The sequence below is a fragment of the Oncorhynchus mykiss genome, chromosome 26 (assembly GCF_057628025.1).
Source record: "Oncorhynchus mykiss isolate SJ-2025 chromosome 26, ASM5762802v1, whole genome shotgun sequence".
Classification (NCBI taxonomy): domain Eukaryota; kingdom Metazoa; phylum Chordata; class Actinopteri; order Salmoniformes; family Salmonidae; genus Oncorhynchus; species Oncorhynchus mykiss.
The window spans coordinates 43,754,550-43,778,923 of record NC_143047.1 but is presented as its reverse complement, the minus strand read 5'-3'; the positions used below and the strand labels follow the sequence as shown (position 1 = coordinate 43,778,923).

The 24,374-nt window shown below is 42.3% G+C and overlaps 1 protein-coding gene across 2 annotated transcripts in view; it reads right to left on the bottom strand.

Moving 5' to 3' along the window:
- LOC118964977 (multiple epidermal growth factor-like domains protein 11) overlaps nucleotides 1-24,374 on the bottom strand; it is a 388,319-nt gene that overhangs the window by 308,245 nt on the left and 55,700 nt on the right. For both annotated transcript variants that reach the window (XM_090223210.1, XM_090223211.1), the window contains exons 3-5: nucleotides 21,699-21,823; nucleotides 13,301-13,402; nucleotides 6,762-6,862 (exon numbers count right to left, since the gene is read on the bottom strand). In XM_090223210.1, coding sequence (XP_090079336.1) covers nucleotides 6,762-6,862; nucleotides 13,301-13,402; nucleotides 21,699-21,814 — 319 coding nt within the window. In that variant the 5' untranslated portion in view covers nucleotides 21,815-21,823. The remainder of the gene's footprint in view (nucleotides 1-6,761; nucleotides 6,863-13,300; nucleotides 13,403-21,698; nucleotides 21,824-24,374) is intronic.

The following is a 24,374-nucleotide window of genomic DNA, read 5'->3' as shown; positions in this document are numbered from 1 at the left end:
ATCAAGCCTACCACTGTTGTGTCGTCCGCAAACTTGATGATTGAGTTGGAGGCGTGCGTGGCCACGCAGTCGTGGGTGAACAGGGAGTACAGGAGAGGGCTCAGAACGCACCCTTGTGGGGCCCCAGTGTTGAGGATCAGCGGGGAGGAGATGTTGTTGCCTACCCTCACCACCTGGGGGCGGCCCGTCAGGAAGTCCAGTACCCAGTTGCACAGGGCGGGGTCGAGACCCAGGGTCTCGAGCTTGATGAAGAGCTTGGAGGGTACTATGGTGTTGAATGCCGAGCTGTAGTCGATGAACAGCATTCTCACATAGGTATTCCTCTTGTCCAGATGGGTTAGGGCAGTGTGCAGTGTGGTTGAGATTGCATCGTCTGTGGACCTATTTGGGCGGTAAGCAAATTGGAGTGGGTCTAGGGTGTCAGGTAGGGTGGAGGTGATATGGTCCTTGACTAGTCTCTCAAAGCACTTCATGATGACGGATGTGAGTGCTACGGGGCGGTAGTCGTTTAGCTCAGTTACCTTAGCTTTCTTGGGAACAGGAACAATGGTGGCCCTCTTGAAGCATGTGGGAACAGCAGACTGGTATAGGGATTGATTGAATATGTCCGTAAACACACCGGCCAGCTGGTCTGCGCATGCTCTGAGGGCGCGGCTGGGGATGCCATCTGGGCCTGCAGCCTTGCGAGGGTTAACACGTTTAAATGTCTTACTCACCTCGGCTGCAGTGAAGGAGAGACCGCATGTTTTCGTTGCAGGCCGTGTCAGTGGCACTGTATTGTCCTCAAAGCGGGCAAAAAAGTTATTTAGTCTGCCTGGGAGCAAGACATCCTGGTCCGTGACTGGGCTGGATTTCTTCCTGTAGTCCGTGATTGACTGTAGACCCTGCCACATGCCTCTTGTGTCTGAGCCGTTGAATTGAGATTCTACTTTGTCTCTGTACTGGCGCTTAGCTTGTTTGATAGCCTTGCGGAGGGAATAGCTGCACTGTTTGTATTCGGTCATGTTACCAGACACCTTGCCCTGATTAAAAGCAGTGGTTCGCGCTTTCAGTTTCACACGAATGCTGCCATCAATCCACGGTTTCTGGTTAGGGAATGTTTTAATCGTTGCTATGGGAACGACATCTTCAAGTAGGGAGTAGTTCCACTACATAGGGAATAGGGCTCTGGTCTATAGTAGTACCACTACATAGGGAATAGGACCCTGGTCTATAGTAGTACCACTATATAGGGAATAGGGCTCTGGTCTATAGTAGTACCACTATATAGGGAATAGGACTCTGGTCTATAGTAGTGCACTATATAGGGAATAGGGCTCTGGTCTATAGTAGTACCACTATATAGGGAATAGGGCTCTGGTCTATAGTAGTACCACTATATAGGGAATAGGGCTCTGGTCTATAGTAGTACCACTATATAGGGAATAGGGCTCTGGTCTATAGTAGTTCCACTATATAGGGAATAGGGCTCTGGTCTATAGTAGTACCACTATATAGGGAATAGGGCTCTGGTCTATAGTAGTTCCACTATATAGGGAATAGGGCTCTGGTCTATAGTAGTTCCACTATATAGGGAATAGGGCTCTGGTCTATAGTAGTACCACTATATAGGGAATAGGACTCTGGTCTATAGTAGTGCACTATATAGGGAATAGGGCTCTGGTCTATAGTAGTACCACTATATAGGGAATAGGGCTCTGGTCTATAGTAGTACCACTATATAGGGAATAGGGCTCTGGTCTATAGTAGTACCACTATATAGGGAATAGGGCTCTGGTCTATAGTAGTACCACTACATAGGGAATAGGACCCTGGTCTATAGTAGTACCACTATATAGGGAATAGAGCTCTGGTCTATAGTAGTACCACTATATAGGGAATAGGGCTCTGGTCTATAGTAGTACCACTACATAGGGAATAGGACCCTGGTCTATAGTAGTACCACTATATAGGGAATAGAGCTCTGGTCTATAGTAGTACCACTATATAGGGAATAGGGCTCTGGTCTATAGTAGTACCACTACATAGGGAATAGGACCCTGGTCTATAGTAGTACCACTACATAGGGAATAGGGCTCTGGTCTATAGTAGTACCACTACATAGGGAATAGGGCTCTGGTCTATAGTAGTACCACTACATAGGGAATAGGGCCCTGGTCTATAGTAGTACCACTACATAGGGAATAGGGCCCTGGTCTATAGTAGCACCACTATATAGGGAATAGGGCCCTGGTCTATAGTAGTACCACTACATAGGGAATAGGGCCCTGGTCTATAGTAGTACCACTATATAGGGAATAGGGCCCTGGTCTATAGTAGTACCACTACATAGGGAATAGGGCCCTGGTCTATAGTAGTACCACTATATAGGGAATAGGGCTCTGGTCTATAGTAGTACCACTACATAGGGAATAGGGCTCTGGTCTATAGTAGTGCACTATATTGGGAATAGGGCTCTGGTCTATAGTAGTACCACTATATAGGGAATAGGGCTCTGGTCTATAGTAGTACCACTATATAGGGAATAGGGCTCTGGTCTATAGTAGTACCACTATATAGGGAATAGGGCCCTGGTCTATGGTAGTACCACTATATAGGGAATAGGGCTCTGGTCTATAGTAGTACCACTATATAGGGAATAGGGCTCTGGTCTATAGTAGTACCACTATATAGGGAATAGGGCCCTGGTCTATGGTAGTACCACTATATAGGGAATAGGGCTCTGGTCTATAGTAGTACCACTATATAGGGAATAGGGCTCTGGTCTATAGTAGTACCACTATATAGGGAATAGGGCTCTGGTCTATAGTAGTACCACTATATAGGGAATAGGGCTCTGGTCTATAGTAGTTCCACTATATAGGGAATAGGGCTCTGGTCTATAGTAGTACCACTATATAGGGAATAGGGCTCTGGTCTATAGTACTACTACTATATAGGGAATAGGGCTCTGGTCTATAGTAGTGCACTATATTGGGAATAGGGCTCTGGTCTATAGTAGTACCACTATATAGGGAATAGGGCTCTGGTCTATAGTAGTACCACTATATAGGGAATAGGGCTCTGGTCTATAGTAGTACCACTATATAGGGAATAGGGCTCTGGTCTATAGTAGTACCACTATATAGGGAATAGGGCTCTGGTCTATAGTAGTACCACTATATAGGGAATAGGGCTCTGGTCTATAGTAGTTCCACTATATAGGGAATAGGGCTCTGGTCTATAGTAGTACCACTATATAGGGAATAGGGCTCTGGTCTATAGTACTACTACTATATAGGGAATAGGGCTCTGGTCTATAGTAGTGCACTATATTGGGAATAGGGCTCTGGTCTATAGTAGTACCACTATATAGGGAATAGGGCTCTGGTCTATAGTAGTACCACTATATAGGGAATAGGGCTCTGGTCTATAGTAGTACCACTATATAGGGAATAGGGCTCTGGTCTATAGTAGTACCACTATATAGGGAATAGGGCTCTGGTCTATAGTAGTACCACTATATAGGGAATAGGACTCTGGTCAATAGTAGTACCACTATATAGGGAATAGGGCTCTGGTCTATAGTAGTACCACTATATAGGGAATAGGGCTCTGGTCTATAGTAGTACCACTATATAGGGAATAGGGCTCTGGTCTATAGTAGTACCACTATATAGGGAATAGGGCTCTGGTCTATAGTAGTACCACTATATAGGGAATAGGGCCCTGGTCTATAGTAGTACCACTATATAGGGAATAGGGCCCTGGTCTATAGTAGTACCACTATATAGGGAATAGGGCTCTGGTCTATAGTAGTACCACTATATAGGGAATAGGGCTCTGGTCTATAGTAGTATCACTATATAGGGAATAGGGCTCTGGTCTATAGTAGTACCACTATATAGGGAATAGGGCTCTGGTCTATAGTAGTACCACTATATAGGGAATAGGGCTCTGGTCTATAGTAGTACCACTATATAGGGAATAGGGCTCTGGTCTATAGTAGTACCACTATATAGGGAATAGGACTCTGGTCTATAGTAGTACCACTATATAGGGAATAGGGCTCTGGTCTATAGTAGTACCACTATATAGGGAATAGGGCTCTGGTCTATAGTAGTACCACTATATAGGGAATAGGGCCCTTGTCTATAGTAGTTCCACTATATAAGGAATAGGGCTCTGGTCTATAGTAGTACCACTATATAGGGAATAGGGCTCTGGTCTATAGTAGTACCACTATATAGGGAATAGGACTCTGGTCTATAGTAGTACCACTATATAGGGAATAGGACTCTGGTCTATAGTAGTACCACTATATAGGGAATAGTGCTCTGGTCTATAGTAGTACCACTATATAGGGAATAGGGCTCTGGTCTATAGTAGTACCACTATATAGGGAATAGAGCCCTGGTCTATAGTAGTTCCACTATATAGGGAATAGGGCTCTGGTCTATAGTAGTACCACTATATAGGGAATAGGGCTCTGGTCTATAGTAGTACCACTATATAGGGAATAGGGCTCTGGTCTATAGTAGTACCACTATATAGGGAATAGGACTCTGGTCTATAGTAGTACACTATATAGGGAATAGGGCTCTGGTCTATAGTAGTACCACTATATAGGGAATAGGGCTCTGGTCTATAGTAGTACCACTATATAGGGAATAGGGCCCTGGTCTATGGTAGTACACTATATAGGGAATAGGGCTCTGGTCTATAGTAGTACCACTATATAGGGAATAGGGCTCTGGTCTATAGTAGTACCACTATATAGGGAATAGGGCTCTGGTCTATAGTAGTACACTATATAGGGAATAGGGCTCTGGTCTATAGTAGTACCACTATATAGGGAATAGGGCTCTGGTCTATAGTAGTACCACTATATAGGGAATAGGGCTCTGGTCTATAGTAGTACCACTATATAGGGAATAGGGCTCTGGTCTATAGTAGTACCACTATATAGGGAATAGGGCCCTGGTCTATAGTAGATGTTAGACAGGTTGTTTTCAAGATGTACTTATATCTCTAATAGAGATGTACAGTAGAGCATTGGAGATTTATGAGTTAGTTTGATTGACACAATGAAAATAACGGTGTAATTACTAGAGAGAAACGTGATAAAAGCCCAATGTATTTAAATGATTAAACATTCATTTAATTGTGAAGTTAGACTAAAAATGAATAAATCACTAAATGACTCAGAATCTATACTACACTTAAAAAAAGAAAGGAGAGGCTGAAGATATCCTTCAATCAACTTCCTCTCTCTGTTTATTTCTAATACCGTCTATACTCTCCTCCCTCTCGGGGCGTTGGAGATGAACTCGCTTCAATACGAGGCTTCCATGATTCATCCTTCAAAGAAATCGTTGGCCGTATTGTTAGTCGAAGAACCCAGTGAGGTTACAGTACGTGGCTTTAGGTGTTGAGTATCTCTAACACACAGTCCACATCAATACGGAGCTGAAGGAAAATGTAGTGATGCAGGTCTTTTATCTGTGACGAGGTGAGATCACCAATGGGGTCCCAGTAGCAGGGGGATCACCAATGGGTTCCCAGTAGGTCTGAGGTGAGATTACCAATGGTGTCCCAGTAGCAGGTGAGATCACCAATGTGTTCCCAGTAGGTCTGAGGTGAGATCATCAATGGGTTCCCAGTAGCAGGGGGACCACCAATGGGTTCCCAGTAGCAGGGGGACCACCAATGGGTTCCCAGTAGCAGGGGGACCACCAATGGGTTCCCAGTAGCAGGGGGACCACCAATGGTTTCCCAGTAGGTCTGAGGTGAGATCACCAATGGGTTCCCAGTAGCAGGGGGATCACCAATGGGTTCCCATTAGCAGGGGGACCACCAATGGGTTCCCAGTAGGTCTGAGGTGAGATCACCAATGGGTTCCCAGTAGGTCTGAGGTAAGATCCCCAATGGGTTCCCAGTAGCAGGGGGATCACCAATGGGGTCCCAGTAGCAGGGGGACCACCAATGGGTTCCCAGCAGCAGGGACCACCAATGGTTTCCCAGTAGGTCTGAGGTGAGATCCCCAATGGGTTCCCAGTAGCAGGGGGATCACCAATGGGGTCCCAGTAGCAGGGGGACCACTAATGGGTTCCCAGTAGCAGGGGGATCACCAATGGGTTCCCAGTAGCAGGTGGACCACCAATGGGTTCCCAGTAGCAGGGGATCACCAATGGGTTCCCAGTAGGTCTGAGGTGAGATCACCAATGGTTTCCCAGTAGCAGGTGAGATCACCAATGGGTTCCCAGTAGCAGGGGGACCACCAATGGGTTCCCAGTAGCAGGGATCACCAATGAGTTCCCAGTAGCAGGGGGAAAACCCTAAACATATTGGATGCTGAAAAACTAAAGCTTAGAGCTGGTCAAATGAAGTACTGAATACATTTGACTGATATCAAAAGGGAATAAATGAATAAAAACATAAAAGGATTTGGATTTGGCTGATTGTGAGGAAGATCTGGCAGAGAGTATGAATATCTAAGAGAAGAGTTGTTGTAGAGTCTCTTTCATGACTCTATTACGTGGATCAAGACCATTCCCTATTCATGGAGACTGTAAAACTGTTGCTTATTAAGATGGACCAGTACGACGGGAGACAAAGTAGGGTTGCTGACGAAATTCCCTGAATTGTCCCAACATTCCCAGATTTTCCAGAAATCCCTGTTAAGAGGGTTCCCAGATGTCCTGCTTATTCCCTTCTGATTCCGGAATGTTCCAACCAGAACTGTGTAAAGAAGAGACAGGAGACAGAGGACTGTTACTTACGGACACACAGGTCTCCGTTCTCGTAGAAGCCTGGGCAACACTGAGAACGCCTTCTGTACATAGTCCTCACACCCCTACGGTACGCTGTCTTATAGCTGATCCTGTAACACAGGGAGACAGAGACAGAGAGAGAGAGAGAGAGAGAGAAAGAGAGAGAGAGAGAGAGAGAGAGAGACAGAGAGAGAGAGAGAGAGAGAGAGAGAGAGAGAGGGCAGAGAGAGAGAGGGAGAGAGAGAGAGAGAGACAGAGAGAGAGAGAGTGGTGAAACAGGTGTTAGTCAGAGTAACTTTTTCCTTGAGGACTGTAAAGGTGCTGATTTGGGGTCCCCTCTCATCCTATCTCCTCCTGTACCCATCTGTTCGGCTCTCTCTATCTGGCTGTTGCTCTGTGGTAGGACCGACTACACCGGGGCAGCTGGGATACCATCCACCTGCTCCTTGACTATCAAGTCTTGTTCACTCACACAACTCTCAATGTCTTTCTTCTGATTCAGTAGTACTGACCTAATGCAGTAGTACTGACCTAATGCAGTAGTATTGACCTAATACAGTAGTATTGACCTAATGCAGTAGTATTGACCTAATGCAGTAGTACTGACCTAATGCAGTAGTACTGACCTAATGCAGTAGTATTGACCTAATGCAGTAGTATTGACCTAATGCAGTAGCATTGACCTAATGCAGTAGTACTGATCTAATACAGTAGTATTGACCTAATGCAGTAGTATTGACCTAATGCAGTAGTACTAACCTAATGCAGTAGTACTGACCTAATGCAGTAGTACTGATCTAATACAGTAGTATTGACCTAATGCAGTAGTATTGACCTAATGCAGTAGTACTAACCTAATGCAGTAGTACTAACCTAATGCAGTAGTACTGACCTAATACAGTAGTATTGACCTAATGCAGTAGTATTGACCTAATGCAGTAGTACTAACCTAATGCAGTAGTACTGACCTAATGCAGTAGTACTGATCTAATACAGTAGTATTGACCTAATGCAGTAGTATTGACCTAATGCAGTAGTACTAACCTAATGCAGTAGTACTAACCTAATGCAGTAGTACTGACCAAATACAGTAGTATTGACCTAATGCAGTAGTATTGACCTAATGCAGTAGTACTAACCTAATGCAGTAGTACTAACCTAATGCAGTAGTACTGACCAAATACAGTAGTATTGACCTAATGCAGTAGTATTGACCTAACACAGTAGTACTGACCAAATACAGTAGTATTGACCTAATGCAGTAGTATTGACCTAACACAGTAGTACTGACCTAATACAGTAGTATTGACCTAATGCAGTAGTACTAACCTAATGCAGTAGTATTGACCTAATGCAGTAGTATTGACCTAATACAGTAGTATTGACCTAATGCAGTAGTACTAACCTAATACAGTAGTACTGACCAAATACAGTAGTACTGACCTAATGCAGTAGTACAGACCTAATACAGTAGTATTGACCTAATGCAGTAGTATTAACCTAATGCAGTAGTATTGACCTAACACAGTAGTACTGACCTAATACAGTAGTATTGACCTAATGCAGTAGTATTGACCTAATGCAGTAGCACTAACCTAATGCAGTAGTACTGACCAAATACAGTAGTACTGACCTAATGCAGTAGTACAGACCTAATACAGTAGTATTGACCTAATGCAGTAGTATTGACCTAATGCAGTAGTATTGACCTAATACAGTAGTATTGGCCTAATGTAGTAGTATTGACCTAATGTAGTAGTATTGACCTAATACAGTAGTATTGGCCTAATGCAGTAGTATTGACCTAATGCAGTAGTATTGACCTAATGCAGTAGTATTGGCCTAATGCAGTAGTATTGACCTAATGCAGTACTATTGACCTAATGCAGTAGTACTGACCTAATGCAGTAGTATTGACCTAATGCAGTAGTATTGACCTAATACAGTAGTATTGGCCTAATGCAGTAGTATTGACCTAATGCAGTAGTATTGACCTAATGCAGTAGTATTGACCTAATACAGTAGTATTGACCTAATGCAGTAGTATTGACCTAGTACAGTAGTATTGACCTAATGCAGTAGTATTAACCTAATGCAGTAGTATTGACCTAACACAGTAGTACTGACCTAATACAGTAGTATTGACCTAATGCAGTAGTATTGACCTAATGCAGTAGCACTAACCTAATGCAGTAGTACTGACCAAATACAGTAGTACTGACCTAATGCAGTAGTACAGACCTAATACAGTAGTATTGACCTAATGCAGTAGTATTGACCTAATACAGTAGTATTGACCTAATGCAGTAGTATTGACCTAATGTAGTAGTACTGACCTAATGCAGTAGTATTGGCCTAATGCAGTAGTATTGACCTAATGCAGTAGTATTGACCTAATGCAGTAGTATTGACCTAGTACTAACCTAATGCAGTAGTACTGACCTAATACAGTAGTACTGACCTAATGCAGTAGTACAGACCTAATACAGTAGTATTGACCTAATGCAGTAGTATTAACCTAATGCAGTAGTATTGACCTAACACAGTAGTACTGACCTAATACAGTAGTATTGACCTAATGCAGTAGTATTGACCTAATGCAGTAGCACTAACCTAATGCAGTAGTACTGACCAAATACAGTAGTACTGACCTAATGCAGTAGTACAGACCTAATACAGTAGTATTGACCTAATGCAGTAGTATTGACTTAATGCAGTAGTATTGACCTAATACAGTAGTATTGGCCTAATGCAGTAGTATTGACCTAATGCAGTAGTATTGACCTAATACAGTAGTATTGACCTAATGCAGTAGTATTGACCTAATGCAGTAGTATTGACCTAATGCAGTAGTATTGACCTAATACAGTAGTATTGACCTAATACAGTAGTACTGACCTAATACAGTAGTACTAACCTAATGCAGTAGTACTGACCTAATGCAGTAGTATTGACCTAATGCAGTAGTATTGACCTAATGCAGTAGTATTGACCTAATGCAGTAGTACTGACCTAATGCAGTAGTATTGACCTAATGCAGTAGTATTGACCTAATGCAGTAGTATTGACCTAATGCAGTACTATTGACCTAATGCAGTAGTATTGATAACACTTCACGACTTCAACCCACCGTCATAAGGGTCACATATGTAAAAACCTGTTGGTGTCAGCTTGACAACTGACTTGACAACTGACTTGACAACTGACATGACAACTGACTTGACAACTGACTTGACAACTGACTTGACAACTGACTTGACAACTGACTTGACAACTGACATGACAACTGACTTGACAACTGACTTGACAACTGACTTGACAACTGACTTGACAACTGACTTGACAACTGACTGTACTGTCTGAGTTAAGAACTTAATCAAAGCACGGTGTTAGGAAGACTGTCTTCCATCTCACCTTCAACTTAATTACACATGACAAAACAAGCAAGAGTTTCTCTTTTCAGACAAGGCCATCTGTGCTCTCTGTACACGACAACACTACAGACAGAGACTGAGTCTCTCTCTCTCTCTCTCTCCTCTCTCTCTCGCTCCCTCTCTTTCTCTCCCTCTCTCTCCTCTCTCTCTCTCTCCCTGTCTCTCTCTCTCTGTCTCTCTGTCTCTCTCTCTATATCTCTCTCTCTCTCTCTCCCTCTCCCTCTCTCGTCTCTCTCTCTCTCTCTCTCTCCCTCTCTCTCCTCACTCTCTTTCTCTTTCTCTCTCTCTCTCCCTATCTCTCTCCCTATCTCTCTCTCCCTATCTCTCTCTCTCTCTCCCTCTCTCTTTCTTTCTCTCTCCCTCTCTCTCTCTCTCCCTCTCTCTCCTTTCTCTCTCCCCCTCTCTCTCTCTCTCTCCCTCCTTCTCTCGCTTTCTCTCTCCCTCTCTCTCTCTCTCGCTCTCTGTCTCTCTTTGTCTCTCTATCTCTCTCTCCCTCTCTTTAATGTGGTCATTAAAGTCCTACGACCATCAGTGTGTGTGTGTGTGTGTGTGTGTATGTGTGTGTGTATGTGTGCCATCTGCAGTCAACCACCACTTAAACCTGATGGTCTGAGCTGGCCGAGCCTGGCCGTCAACACACACATACACACCTGCCAGTGGCTGGCCGTAAATACACACACATACACACCTGCCTGTGGCTGGCAGTAAAGAGCCCAGACAAACTACCTCAGAGCCTGTGGAGGGGATATATACATAGACTACAGTTGAATGGCTAAAGGTGTGTTGTCATTGGGGTAAAGTGAACAGGTTCATTGTTGCACAACATCCCAAGGCATACATCTCTTTCTATGACTAATTACTCAACTCCAGACCTGCAAGTTAAGTGACTGATTCATTCAGTGATTGGCCAGATACCTGGTCCACCTCACTCACCTGGTGTCCCAGGTCTGACTCAGTCCTATCATATTGTATCAATCTCAACACAGACTCATGATCACAGCATCTATGTCTTTGTAGGTCTGAATAAACAGACTGATATATCTCTACCATAGCTGGTCAGTACCTGTTTCATACTGTATATCTGTATATCTATATCTGATCAGTACCTGTTTCATACTGTATATCTATAGCTGATCAGTACCTGTTTCATACTGGATATCTGTATATCTATAGCTGATCAGTACCTGTTTCATACTGGATATCTGTATATCTATAGCTGATCAGTACCTGTATCATACTGTATATCTGTATATCTATAGCTGATCAGTACCTGTATCATACTGTATATCTGTATATCTATAGCTGATCAGTACCTGTATCATACTGTATATCTGTATATCTATAGCTGATCAGTACCTGTTTCATACTGGATATCTGTATATCTATATATCTATAGCTGATCAGTACCTGTTTCATACTGTATATCTGTATATCTATAGCTGATCAGTACCTGTTTCATACTGTATATCTGTATATCTATAGCTGATCAGTACCTGTTTCATACTGTATATCTATATATCTATAGCTGATCAGTACCTGTTTCATACTGTATATCTGTATATCTATAGCTGATCAGTACCTGTTTCATACTGGATATCTGTATATCTATATATCTATAGCTGATCAGTACCTGTATCATACTGTATATCTGTATATCTATACCATAGCTGCTCATTGTGTCTGGTACATTTGAACCAGGTGAGGATGTCAGTACCTGTGTCTGGTACATTTGAACCAGGTGAGGATATCATTACCTGTGTCTGGTACATTTGAACCAGGTGAGAATGTCATTACCTGTGTCTGGTACATTTGAACCAGGTGAGGGTGTCATTACCTGTGTCTGGTACATTTGAACCAGGTGAGGGTGTCATTACCTGTGTCTGGTACATTTGAACCAGGTGAGGGTGTCATTACCTGTGTCTGGTACATTTGAACCAGGTGAGGATGTCATTACCTGTGTCTGGTACATTTGAACCAGGTGAGGGTGTCATTACCTGTGTCTGGTACATTTGAACCAGGTGAGGATGTCGTTACCTGTGTCTGGTACATTTGGACCAGGTGAGGGTGTCATTACCTGTGTCTGGTACATTTGAACCAGGTGAGGATGTCATTACCTGTGTCTGGTACATTTGAACCAGGTGAGAGTGGCATTACCTGTGTCTGGTACATTTGAACCAGGTGAGGATGTCATTACCTGTGTCTGGTACATTTGAACCAGGTGAGGGTGTTGTTACCTGTGTCTGGTACATTAGAACCAGGTGAGGATGTCATTACCTGTGTCTGGTACATTTGAACCAGGTGAGGGTGTTGTTACCTGTGTCTGGTACATTTGAACCAGGTGAGGATGTCATTACCTGTGTCTGGCACATTTGAACCAGGTGAGGGTGTCATTACCTGTGTCTGGTACATTTGAACCAGGTGAGGATGTCATTACCTGTGTCTGGTACATTTGAACCAGGTGAGGATGTCATTACCTGTGTCTGGTACATTTGAACCAGGTGAGGATGTCATTACCTGTGTCTGGTACATTTGAACCAGGTGAGGGTGTCGTTACCTGTGTCTGGTACATTTGGACCAGGTGAGGGTGTCATTACCTGTGTCTGGTACATTTGAACCAGGTGAGAGTGGCATTACCTGTGTCTGGTACATTTGAACCAGGTGAGGATGTCATTACCTGTGTCTGGTACATTTGAACCAGGTGAGGATGTCATTACCTGTGTCTGGTACATTTGAACCAGGTGAGGGTGTCATTACCTGTGTCTGGTACATTTGAACCAGGTGAGGGTCTAATTACCTGTGTCTGGTACATTTGAACCAGGTGAGGATGTCATTACCTGTGTCTGGTACATTTGAACCAGGTGAGGGTGTCATTACCTGTGTCTGGTACATTTGAACCAGGTGAGGGTCTAATTACCTGTGTCTGGTACATTTAAACCAGGTGAGGATGTCATTACCTGTGTCTGGTACATATGAACCAGGTGAGGGTGTCATTACCTGTGTCTGGTACATTTGAACCAGGTGAGGATGTCATTCCCTGTGTCTGGTACATTTGAACCAGGTGAGGGTGTCGTTACCTGTGTCTGGTACATTTGAACCAGGTGAGGGTGTCATTACCTGTGTCTGGTACATTTGAACCAGGTGAGGATGTCGGTGCATCTTGTGTAGTAGACCTGGTCAAAGGGGTGGGCATAGGACTCCTGGACAGTCACAGCATAACTGGTGGAGAGGAAGAGACAGGATGCTTTGAGGACACTTTAGGCTCCTCAAACAGATACACACACACACACACACACACACATTACACACACACACACACACATATATTATGTCATTTATTTTTTTTATTTTTTTTTATTTCACCTTTATTTAACCAGGTAGACCAGATCACCTTTATTTAACCAGGTAGGCCAGATCACCTTTATTTAACTAGGTAGGCCAGATCACAATTATTTAACCAGGTAGGCCAGATCACCTTTATTTAACCAGGTAGGCCAGCGGAGAACAAGTTCTCATTTACAACTGTGACCTGACCGAGATAAAGCAAAGCAGTGTGACACAAACAACATCTACTCTCTTTCCTTATTCTGTCATCTACTCTCTTTCCTTATTCTGTCATCTACTCTCTTTCCTTATTCTGTCATCTACTCTCTTTCCTTATTCTGTCATCTACTCTCTTTCCTTATTCTGTCATCTACTCTCTTTCCTTATTCTGTCATCTACTCTCTATCCTTATTCTGTCATCTACTCTCTATCCTTATTCTGTCATCTACTCTCTTTCCTTATTCTGTCATCTACTCTCTTTCCTTATTCTGTCATCTACTCTCTTTCCTTATTCTGTCATCTACTCTCTTTCCTTATTCTGTCATCTACTCTCTTTCCTTATTCTGTCATCTACTCTCTTTCCTTATTCTGTCATCTACTCTCTTTCCTTATTCTGTCATCTACTCTCTTTCCATATTCTGTCATCTACTCTCTTTCCTTATTCTGTCATCTACTCTCTTTCCTTATTCTGTCATCTACTCTCTTTCCTTATTCTGTCATCTACTCTCTTTCCTTATTCTGTCATCTACTCTCTTTCCTTATTCTGTCATCTACTCTCTTTTCTTATTCTGTCATCTACTCTCTTACCTTATTCTGTCATCTACTCTGTTACCTTTCCTTATTCTGTCATCTACTCTGTTACCTTTCCTTGTTCTGTCATCTACTCTCTTTCCTTATTATGTAATCTACTCTGTTACCTTTCCCTTTGTACTCAAATAACACTTATTGTATGATTGGTTGATAGCAGGGAGTACCACCCTCATTCTCTGGTGGGTAATAATGTCTGTTAACAGTTCCATTAGCTTTATCAATGTGTATCCACTGTCCCACAGCCCAGCCAGTCAATTTATCAACTTAATCTCCATTGGAAAAAAAGCATCTAGGCAATATTTCCCCGTGCTACTAGGCTAGCATTTGGTTTGCAACAGTTGTGGTTTGTCTCTAAACCTTGCTGTCTGCCTCTCCAGCCTGGGGGGGGGGGGGGGGGGTTTGCACCATGCCATGTTTATGAACATGACAAGACTGACACCTTCTCCGAGTCAGGAGAATTCATTTATCAGGATCATTATAATGATACATGCAAAGAAATATAAACTAAGGTAAAACAGGTCGACAGTAAACATGTTGTCCCCCCCCATGATGCACCGCTCATCCTTGTGTCGATCAGTGATCATTATTCCAACGTCGGAGAGAGAGAAATTGTTTTCATTTTTGTTTTGTTTTTCTTGTTGGAAATTAAAAGTTGATAGTTGACTATGTAAGAGAATGGACTATACTGCTTGATAGGAAGATGCATTGATATAAAACAGGATGTGTTTTTATGTCCAGACTAGGGACATTTATACTGACTGGGAACTATTTACATTGACCCGTTGTTGTCTATCATTTACACTTTATGCCAACGGTCTCTATGCAGCGCCAGTTCAAGAGATGCTGAAAGACATTTCATTTGTAAATACCAACATTCTATAGGTTGTTATGGGAAACGTACATGACTGTAAAACAAATGGGAGATATACTTGTTCACATGTCTGGTGTGGGATAAACAGTCTAATTAATTAACAGAAACATGAATGGGCTGAACTTATAGGTCATGACAACAGCTCAAACAGGACAGGAGATATACTTGTTCACATGTCTGGTGTGGGATAAACAGTCTAATTAACAGAAACATGAATGGGCTGAACTTATAGGTCATGACAACAGCTCAAACAGGACAGGAGATATACTTGTTCACAGTCTGGTGTGGGATAAACAGTCTGATTAATTAACAGAAACATAAATGGGCTGAACTTATAGGTCATGACAACAGCTCAAACAGGACAGGAGATATACTTGTTCACATGTCTGGTGTGGGATAAACAGTCTAATTAACAGAAACATGAATGGGCTGAACTTATAGGTCATGACAACAGCTCAAACAGGACAGGAGATATACTTGTTCAAAGTTTAGAATTTCAGTTGATTACTATAGCCTCCCCCTTTCGCCAATCAGTGTATTTCTGTAAATGTCTATAGCAAGAGGCTACATTCACCCAAGTTTAGTCAGAATCGGGTCAGTGCTGTCTAAAATACTGTGGGTGATGAACGTACTAAGGTACGGAGACAGATCCACAGGCCCCTCCTGATTTCAACAAACCAAAGTGCACATACAGTGCCTTGCGAAAGTATTCGGCCCCCTTGAACTTTGCGACCTTTTGCCACATTCCAGGCTTCAAACATAAAGATATAAAACTGTATTTTTTTGTGAAGAATCAACAACAAGTGGGACACAATCATGAAGTGAAACAACATTTATTGGATGTTTCAAACTTTTTTAACAAATCAAAAACTGAATAATTGGGCGTGCAAAATTATTCAGCCCCTTTACTTTCAGTGCAGCAAACTCTCTCCAGAAGTTCAGTGAGGATCTCTGAATGATCCAATGTTGACCTAAATGACTAATGATGATAAATACAATCCACCTGTGTGTAATCAAGTCTCCGTATAAATGCACCTGCACTGTGATAGTCTCAGAGGTCCGTTAAAAGCGCAGAGAGCATCATGAAGAACAAGGAACACACCAGGCAGGTCCGAGATACTGTTGTGAAGAAGTTTAAAGCCGGATTTGGATACAAAAAGATTTCCCAAGCTTTAAACATCCCAAGGAGCACTGTGCAAGCAATAATATTGAAATGGAAGGAGTATCAGACCACTGCAAATCTAACAAGACCTGGCCGTCCCTCTAAACTTTCAGCTCATACAAGGAGAAGACTGATCAGAGATGCAGCCAAGAGGCCCATGATCACTCTGGATGAACTGCAGAGATCTACAGCTGAGGTGGGAGACTCTGTCCATAGGACAACAATCAGTCGTATATTGCACAAATCTGGCCTTTATGGAAGAGTGGCAAGAAGAAAGCCATTTCTTAAAGATATCCATAAAAAGTGTTGTTTAAAGTTTGCCACAAGCCACCTGGGAGACACACCAAACATGTGGAAGAAGGTGCTCTGGTCAGATGAAACCAAAATTGAACTTTTTGGCAACAATGCAAAACGTTATGTTTGGCGTAAAAGCAACACAGCTGAACACACCATCCCCACTGTCAAACATAGTGGTGGCAGCATCATGGTTTGGGCCTGCTTTTCTTCAGCAGGGACAGGGAAGATGGTTAAAATTGATGGGAAGATGGATGGAGCCAAATACAGGACCATTCTGGAAGAAAACCTGATGGAGTCTGCAAAAGACCAGAGACTGAGACGGAGATTTGTCTTCCAACAAGACAATGAGCCAAAACATAAAGCAAAATCTACAATGGAATGGTTCAAAAATAAACATATCCAGGTGTTAGAATAGCCAAGTCAAAGTCCAGACCTGAATCCAATCGAGAATCTGTGGAAAGAACTGAAAACTGCTGTTCACAAATGCTCTCCATCCAACCTCACTAAGCTCGAGCTGTTTTGCAAGGAGGAATGGGAAAAGATTTCAGTCTCTCGATGTGCAAAACTGATAGAGACATACCCAAAGTGACTTACAGCTGTAATCGCAGCAAAAGGTGGCGCTACAAAGTATTAACTTAAGGGGGCTGAATAATTTTGCACCCCCAATTTTTCAGTTTTTGATTTGTTAAAAAAGTTTGAAATATCCAATAAATGTCGTTCCACTTCATGATTGTGTCCCACTTGTTGTTGATTCTTCACAAAAAATACAGTTTTATATCTTTATGTTTGAAGCCTGAAATGTGGCAAAAGGTCGCAAAGTTCAAGGGGGCCGAATACTTTCGCAAGGCACTGTAGCTTTCTGTCATTTCAGCTGCTTGATGTGATTGTGTGTTGGCTAGCTAGCGGTGCCAATGATTTGTTTACCATAGCAACCATTTCAAATTACAATGGATAGAATGAACAACCAGCCCATTTGGTTAGCAACGTCAAAGAATCTCAGAACTATTTGGTATGGTGTTACAATGAAATAAAAATTATTTACTCAATATAATTAAAAAAAATGCATGAAAACATGTCGTCAATCTTTTTTTTAATATGTTGGCAACCATTTTATAAAAGCAATAAGGCCCTCGAACATGGGAATTACAGAGAATAAAACCCTCCAAAGGGCTGTTTCCTTTGGCTTCCCCTCGTGCCTCAGAACAGCCCTCAGTCAGGAGTTATCACATGATAATGTGCAGATTCTCATGCCTTATTGCTTAACTAGCTGACACTTATCACCTCCTCTCCCTCTTAAAAGAGAAAAGAGAGCGCTGTGTGGGTGATTATTATTAGTCCCAGATGTCATCTCTATAGTTCTATCTTCTTCGCTCAGAACTTCAGCTACTCTCTTATTGATCACAGGTTCTGAACATTAATCTCTCTGTTTCACATCTATCTGCCCGGCTTTCCTCCAAGATGACATTTCTCTTTTAAAGTATCACCCTCAGTCAGAGTGGCAGGAACAGAACTGGTCAAATAGCACCCTTTGGGTCCTGGTCAACAGTAGTGCACTATAAAGGGAACAGGGTGCCATTTGTGATGCTCTTTTCGTCATCAGACAATCAGGAAGGATCAGAAGGCTCCAGATGTGCAAGCATTCAGACCATTTACTCAGTACTTTGTTGAAGCACCTTTGGCAGCGATTACAGCCTTGAGTCTTCTTGGGTACGACACTAGAAGCTTGGCACAACCTGTATTTGGGGAGTTTCTCCCAATCTTCTCTGCAGATCCTCTCAAGGTCTGTCAGGTTGGATGGGGAGCGTCGGCTCACAGCTATTTTCAGAGATGTTAGATCGGGATCAAGTCCGGGCTCTAGCTGGGCCACTCAATGCCCTTCAGAGACTTGTCCCGAAGCTACTCCTGTGTTGTCTTGGCTGTGTGCTTAGGGTCATTGTCCTGTTGGAAGGTGAACCTTTGCCACAGTCTGAGTTCCTGAGCGCTCTGGAGCAGGTTTTCATCAAGGATCTGTCTGTACTTTGCTCTGTTCACATTTCCCTCGATCCTGACTAGTCTCCCAGTCCCTGCTGCTGAAAAACACCCCCAGAGCACGATGCTGCCACCACGATGCTTCACTGTAGGGATGGTGCCAGTTTTCCTCCAGAGCACGATGCTGCCACCACCATGCTTCACTGTAGGGATGGTGCCAGTTTTCCTCCAGAGCACGATGCTGCCACCACCATGCTTCACTGTAGGGATGGTGCCAGTTTTCCTCCAGAGCACGATGCTGCCACCACCATGCTTCACTGTAAGGATGGTGCCAGTTTTCCTCCAGAGCACGATGCTTCCACCACCATGCTTCACTGTAGGGATGGTGCCAGTTTTCCTCCAGAAGTGACATTTGGCATTCAGGCCAAAGAGTTCAATCTTGGTTTCATCAAACCAGAGAATATTGTTTCTCATGGTCCTTTAGGTGCCTTCCCCAGATCTGTGCCTTGACATGATCCTGTTCCGGAGCTCTAAGGACAATTCCTTTGACCTCATGTGTTGTTTTTTGCTCTGACATGCACTGTCAGCTGTGGGACCTTACATGTGTATGCCTTTCCAAATCATGTCCAATCAATTGAATTTACCACAGGTGGACTCCAGTCAAGTTGTAGAAACATCACAAGGATGATCAATGGAAACAGGATGCACCTGAGCTCAATTTGAAGTCTCATAGCAAAGGGTCTGAATACTTATGTAAATAAGGTATTGCAGTTTATTATTTTTAATACATTTCTAAAATTTCCCCCAAAATGTTTTTGCGTTGTCATTATGGGGTATTGTGATGTCATTATGGGGTATTGTGTTGTCATTATGGGGTATTATGATGTCATTATGGGGTATTATGATGTCATTATGGGGTATTGTGTGTAGATTGAGGATTTGTATTTATTTAATCTATTTTAGAATAAGGCTGTAAAGTAACAAAATGTGGAAAAAGGGAAGTGGTGCTTATACTTTCCTCTGCACTCACATTTTTTTTTTTTACAAACGATTGCCCAGCAGTGTCTGCGAACTTGTTATGCTCCGAGCCAAAGTTCACTGCTTAGACCACTGTGCCTCTGCAGATCTCAAGCTAGCATTGTGAACTGAATACTTGATGATAGTTCATGGAAACAGTGCGTTGTTTTGAATTATTGTGTTTTAAGCCTTCCCCAAACCACAGCCCTAACCTTAACCACACTGAATTAACACCTAAACTTAACCCTTTGAGTTGTTTCTGTTTTAACACTGTAACCATGCAGAATTAACCCTGTAACCACGCAGAATTAACCCTGTAACTATGCAGAATTAACCCTGTAACCATGCAGAATTAACCCTGTAACCACGCAGAATTAACCCTGTAACCACGCAGAATTAACCCTGTAACCACGCAGAATTAACCCTGTAACTATGCAGAATTAACCCTGTAACCATGCAGAATTAACCCTGTAACTATGCAGAATTAACCCTGTAACCATGCAGAATTAACCCTGTAACCATGCAGAATTAACCCTGTAACCATGCAGAATTAACCCTGTAACCATGCAGAATTAACCCCGTAACCACGCAGAATTAACCCTGTAACTATGCAGAATTAACCCTGTAACCATGCAGAATTAACCCTGTAACCATGCAGAATTAACCCTGTAACTATGCAGAATTAACCCTGTAACTATGCAGAATTAACCCTGTAACCATGCAGAATTAACCCTGTAACCATGCAGAATTAACCCTGTAACCATGCAGAATTAACCCTGTAACCATGCAGAATTAACCCTGTAACCATGCAGAATTAACCCCGTAACCACGCAGAATTAACCCTGTAACTATGCAGAATTAACCCTGTAACCATGCAGAATTAACCCTGTAACCACGCAGAATTAACCCTGTAACCACGCAGAATTAACCCTGTAACCACGCAGAATTAACCCTGTAACTATGCAGAATTAACCCTGTAACCATGCAGAATTAACCCTGTAACTATGCAGAATTAACCCTGTAACCATGCAGAATTAACCCTGTAACCATGCAGAATTAACCCTGTAACCATGCAGAATTAGCCCTGTAACCATGCAGAATTAACCCTGTAACCATGCAGAATTAACCCTGTAACTATGCAGAATTAACCATGTAACCATGCAGAATTAACCCTGTAACCATGCAGAATTAACCCTGTAACTATGCAGAATTAACCCTGTAACTATGCAGAATTAACCCTGTAACTATGCAGAATTAACCCTGTAACCATGGAGAATTAACCCTGTAACCATGCAGAATTAACCCTGTAACCATGCAGAATTAACCCTGTAACTATGCAGAATTAACCATGTAACCATGCAGAATTAACCCTGTAACCATGCAGAATTAACCCTGTAACCATGCAGAATTAACCCTGTAACTATGCAGAATTAACCCTGTAACTATGCAGAATTAACCCTGTAACCATGCAGAATTAACCCTGTAACCATGCAGAATTAACCCTGTAACCATGCAGAATTAACCCTGTAACCACTCAGAATTAACCCTGTAACCATGCAGAATTAACCCTGTAACCATGCAGAATTAACCCTGTAACCACGCAGAATTAACCCTGTAACCACGCAGAATTAACCCTGTAACCACTCAGAATTAACCCTGTAACCATGCAGAATTAACCCTGTAACCATGCAGAATTAACCCTGTAACCACGCAGAATTAACCCTGTAACCACGCAGAATTAACCCTGTAACCATGCAGAATTAACCCTGTAACCATGCAGAATTAACCCCGTAACCATGCAGAATTAACCCTGTAACCATGCAGAATTAACCCTATAACCACGCAGAATTAACCCTATAACCACGCAGAATTAACCCTGTAACTACGCAGAATTAACCCTGTAACCATGCAGAATTAACCCTGTAACTATGCAGAATTAACCCTGTAACTATGCAGAATTAACCCTATAACCATGCATTAATAAAAAATTAAAAGGGAAACTATGAGCTCTTGTGTTTTTCTGCCCGGATACAGAGATGACAGACAGACACCATCACACCACTGACCTCTCCCAGTGACTACACACGTTAGGGTCATCCGGGTTCAAGGGCAACGCGCCATAGATCAACCCCAGGAGGGTGAACCCTAGCAGGGCCACAGAGACAGCCCCACCTGGCCACATCCTCCAGCCCTAGAGAGAGAGAGAGAGAGAGAGAGAGAGAGAGAGAGAGAGAGAGAGAGAGAGAGAGAGAGAGAGAGAGAGAGAGAGAGAGAGAGAGAAACAAAGAGAAAGTGAAAGAGAAACAGAGGAAAATAAATATCATTTAAGTAATAATACTATTTAATTGTGAAACATCAGAAGGTTAAGCAAATACAAACAACAGCTAAATCAGCTCTCACAACCTTCTGTAAACACTGAGACCCTATCTAACATTCTGAGAATAACGTCTTAACATTCTAAGAAGAATGTCTTTTAACATTCTAATAACTTTTTTTAACATTCTAAGAAGAACGTTTTATAACATTCCAAGAACGTTTTATAACATTCTAAGAAGAACATTTTATAACATTCAAAGAAGAACATTTTATAACATTCAAAGAAGAACATTTTATAACATTCAAAGAAGGTTTTATAACATTCTAAGAAGAACGTTTTTTTTACATTCTAAGAAGAACGTTTTTTAATATTCTAAGAAGAACGTTTCTTAACATTCTAAGAATAACGTTTTTTAACATTATAAAAACGTTAATAACATTCTAAGAAGAACGCTTTATAACATTCTAAGAAGAACGTTTCTTAACATTCTAAGAAGAACGTTTTATAACATTCCAAGAACGTTTTATAACATTCTAAGAAGAACATTTTATAACATTCAAAGAACGTTTTATAACATTCTAAGAATAACGTTTTTTTTACATTCTAAGAAGAACGTTTTTTAATATTTTAAGAAGAACGTTTCTTAACATTCTAAGAATAACGTTTTTTAACATTATAAAAACGTTAATAACATTCTAAGAAGAACGCTTTATAACATTCTAAGAAGAATGTTTCTTAACATTCTAAGAAGAACGTTTTATAACATTCCAAGAACGTTTTATAACATTCTAAGAAGAACATTTTATAACATTCAAAGAACGTTTTATAACATTCTAAGAATAAAGTTTCTTAACATTCTAAGAAGAACGTTTTTTAACATTCGAAGGAGAACGTTTCTTAACATTCTAAGAACGTTAATAACATTCTAAGAAGAACTTTTTATAACATTCTAAGAAGAACATTTTTTAACATTCTAAGAAGAAAGTTTTTTAACATTCTGAGAACTAAAAATGTCTCGCTGCATGTCGAGAAGAGGGATAAAATTAAAGTGTCGCACTGCAGGTAGGAGTTGGTGAAGTGATGATGACACAACGAACACACACACACACACACACACACACACACACACACACACACACACACACACACACACACAGCAGACAGGAATTGGTGCATGGAGTGACAATACATCACAGAGCCTATTTTTCATGCTGTCAGGAATATTCCACCATGATGAATAGAACCAATAGTGACAGACATTGATGCATGCCGAACCGTCACACCCACAAACACATCTGCATTCCAAATGGCAACCACAGAGGTCTGCTCAAAAGTAGCACATTATATAGGGGAGTAGGGCCCTGGTCTATAGTAGTACCACTATATAGGGAATATGGCTCTGGTCTATAGTAGTACCACTATATAGGGAATATGGCTCTGGTCTATAGTAGTACCACTATATAGGGAATAGGGCTCTGGTCTATAGTAGTACCACTATATAGGGAATATGGCTCTGGTCTATAGTAGTACCACTGTATAGGGAATAGGGCCCTGGTCTATAGTAGTACCACTATATAGGGAATATGGCTCTGGTCTATAGTAGTACCACTATATAGGGAATAGGGCTCTGGTCTATAGTAGTACCACTATATAGGGAATAGGGCTCTGGTCTATAGTAGTACCACTATATAGGGAATAGGACTCTGGTCTATAGTAGTACCACTATATAGGGAATAGGGTGTCATTTGGGACACAACCACTGTCCTGTAGAGACGAGGGAATGACAGTACGAACACCCCACGTTCATTTGGGGAACATTGCTGGAGGGTTCTCATTAAGGGTATAAGGTGATGCTGAGGTTGGAGAGGAGAGCTCAGAGACAGGCATGTCAAATGGTCTATAGACAACTTTATTTGTGGATTCAAATCAAGTTCTTCAAATGTGTGTGTGTGTGTGTGTGTGTGTGTGTGTGTGTGTGTGTGTGTGTGTGTGTGTGTGTGGAACAGGTTATACACTCAGCCACGGTGGCAGCCATCAGTAGAACAGGTTACACACTCAGCCACGGTGGCAGCCCTGACTAGAACAGGTTATACTCTCAGCCACGGTGGCAGCCCTGAGTGGAACAGGTTATACTCTCAGCCACGGTGGCAGCCCTCAGTAGAACAGGTTATACTCTCAGCCACGGTGGCAGCCCTCAGTAGAACTGGTTATACACTCAGCCACGGTGGCAGCCCTGACTAGAACAGGTTATACACTCAGCCACGGTGGCAGCCCTCAGTAGAACAGGTTATACACTCAGCCACGGTGGCAGCCCTGACTAGAACAGGTTATACTCTCAGCCACGGTGGCAGCCCTCAGTAGAACAGGTTATACACTCAGCCACGGTGGCAGCCCTCAGTAGAACAGGTTATACACTCAGCCACGG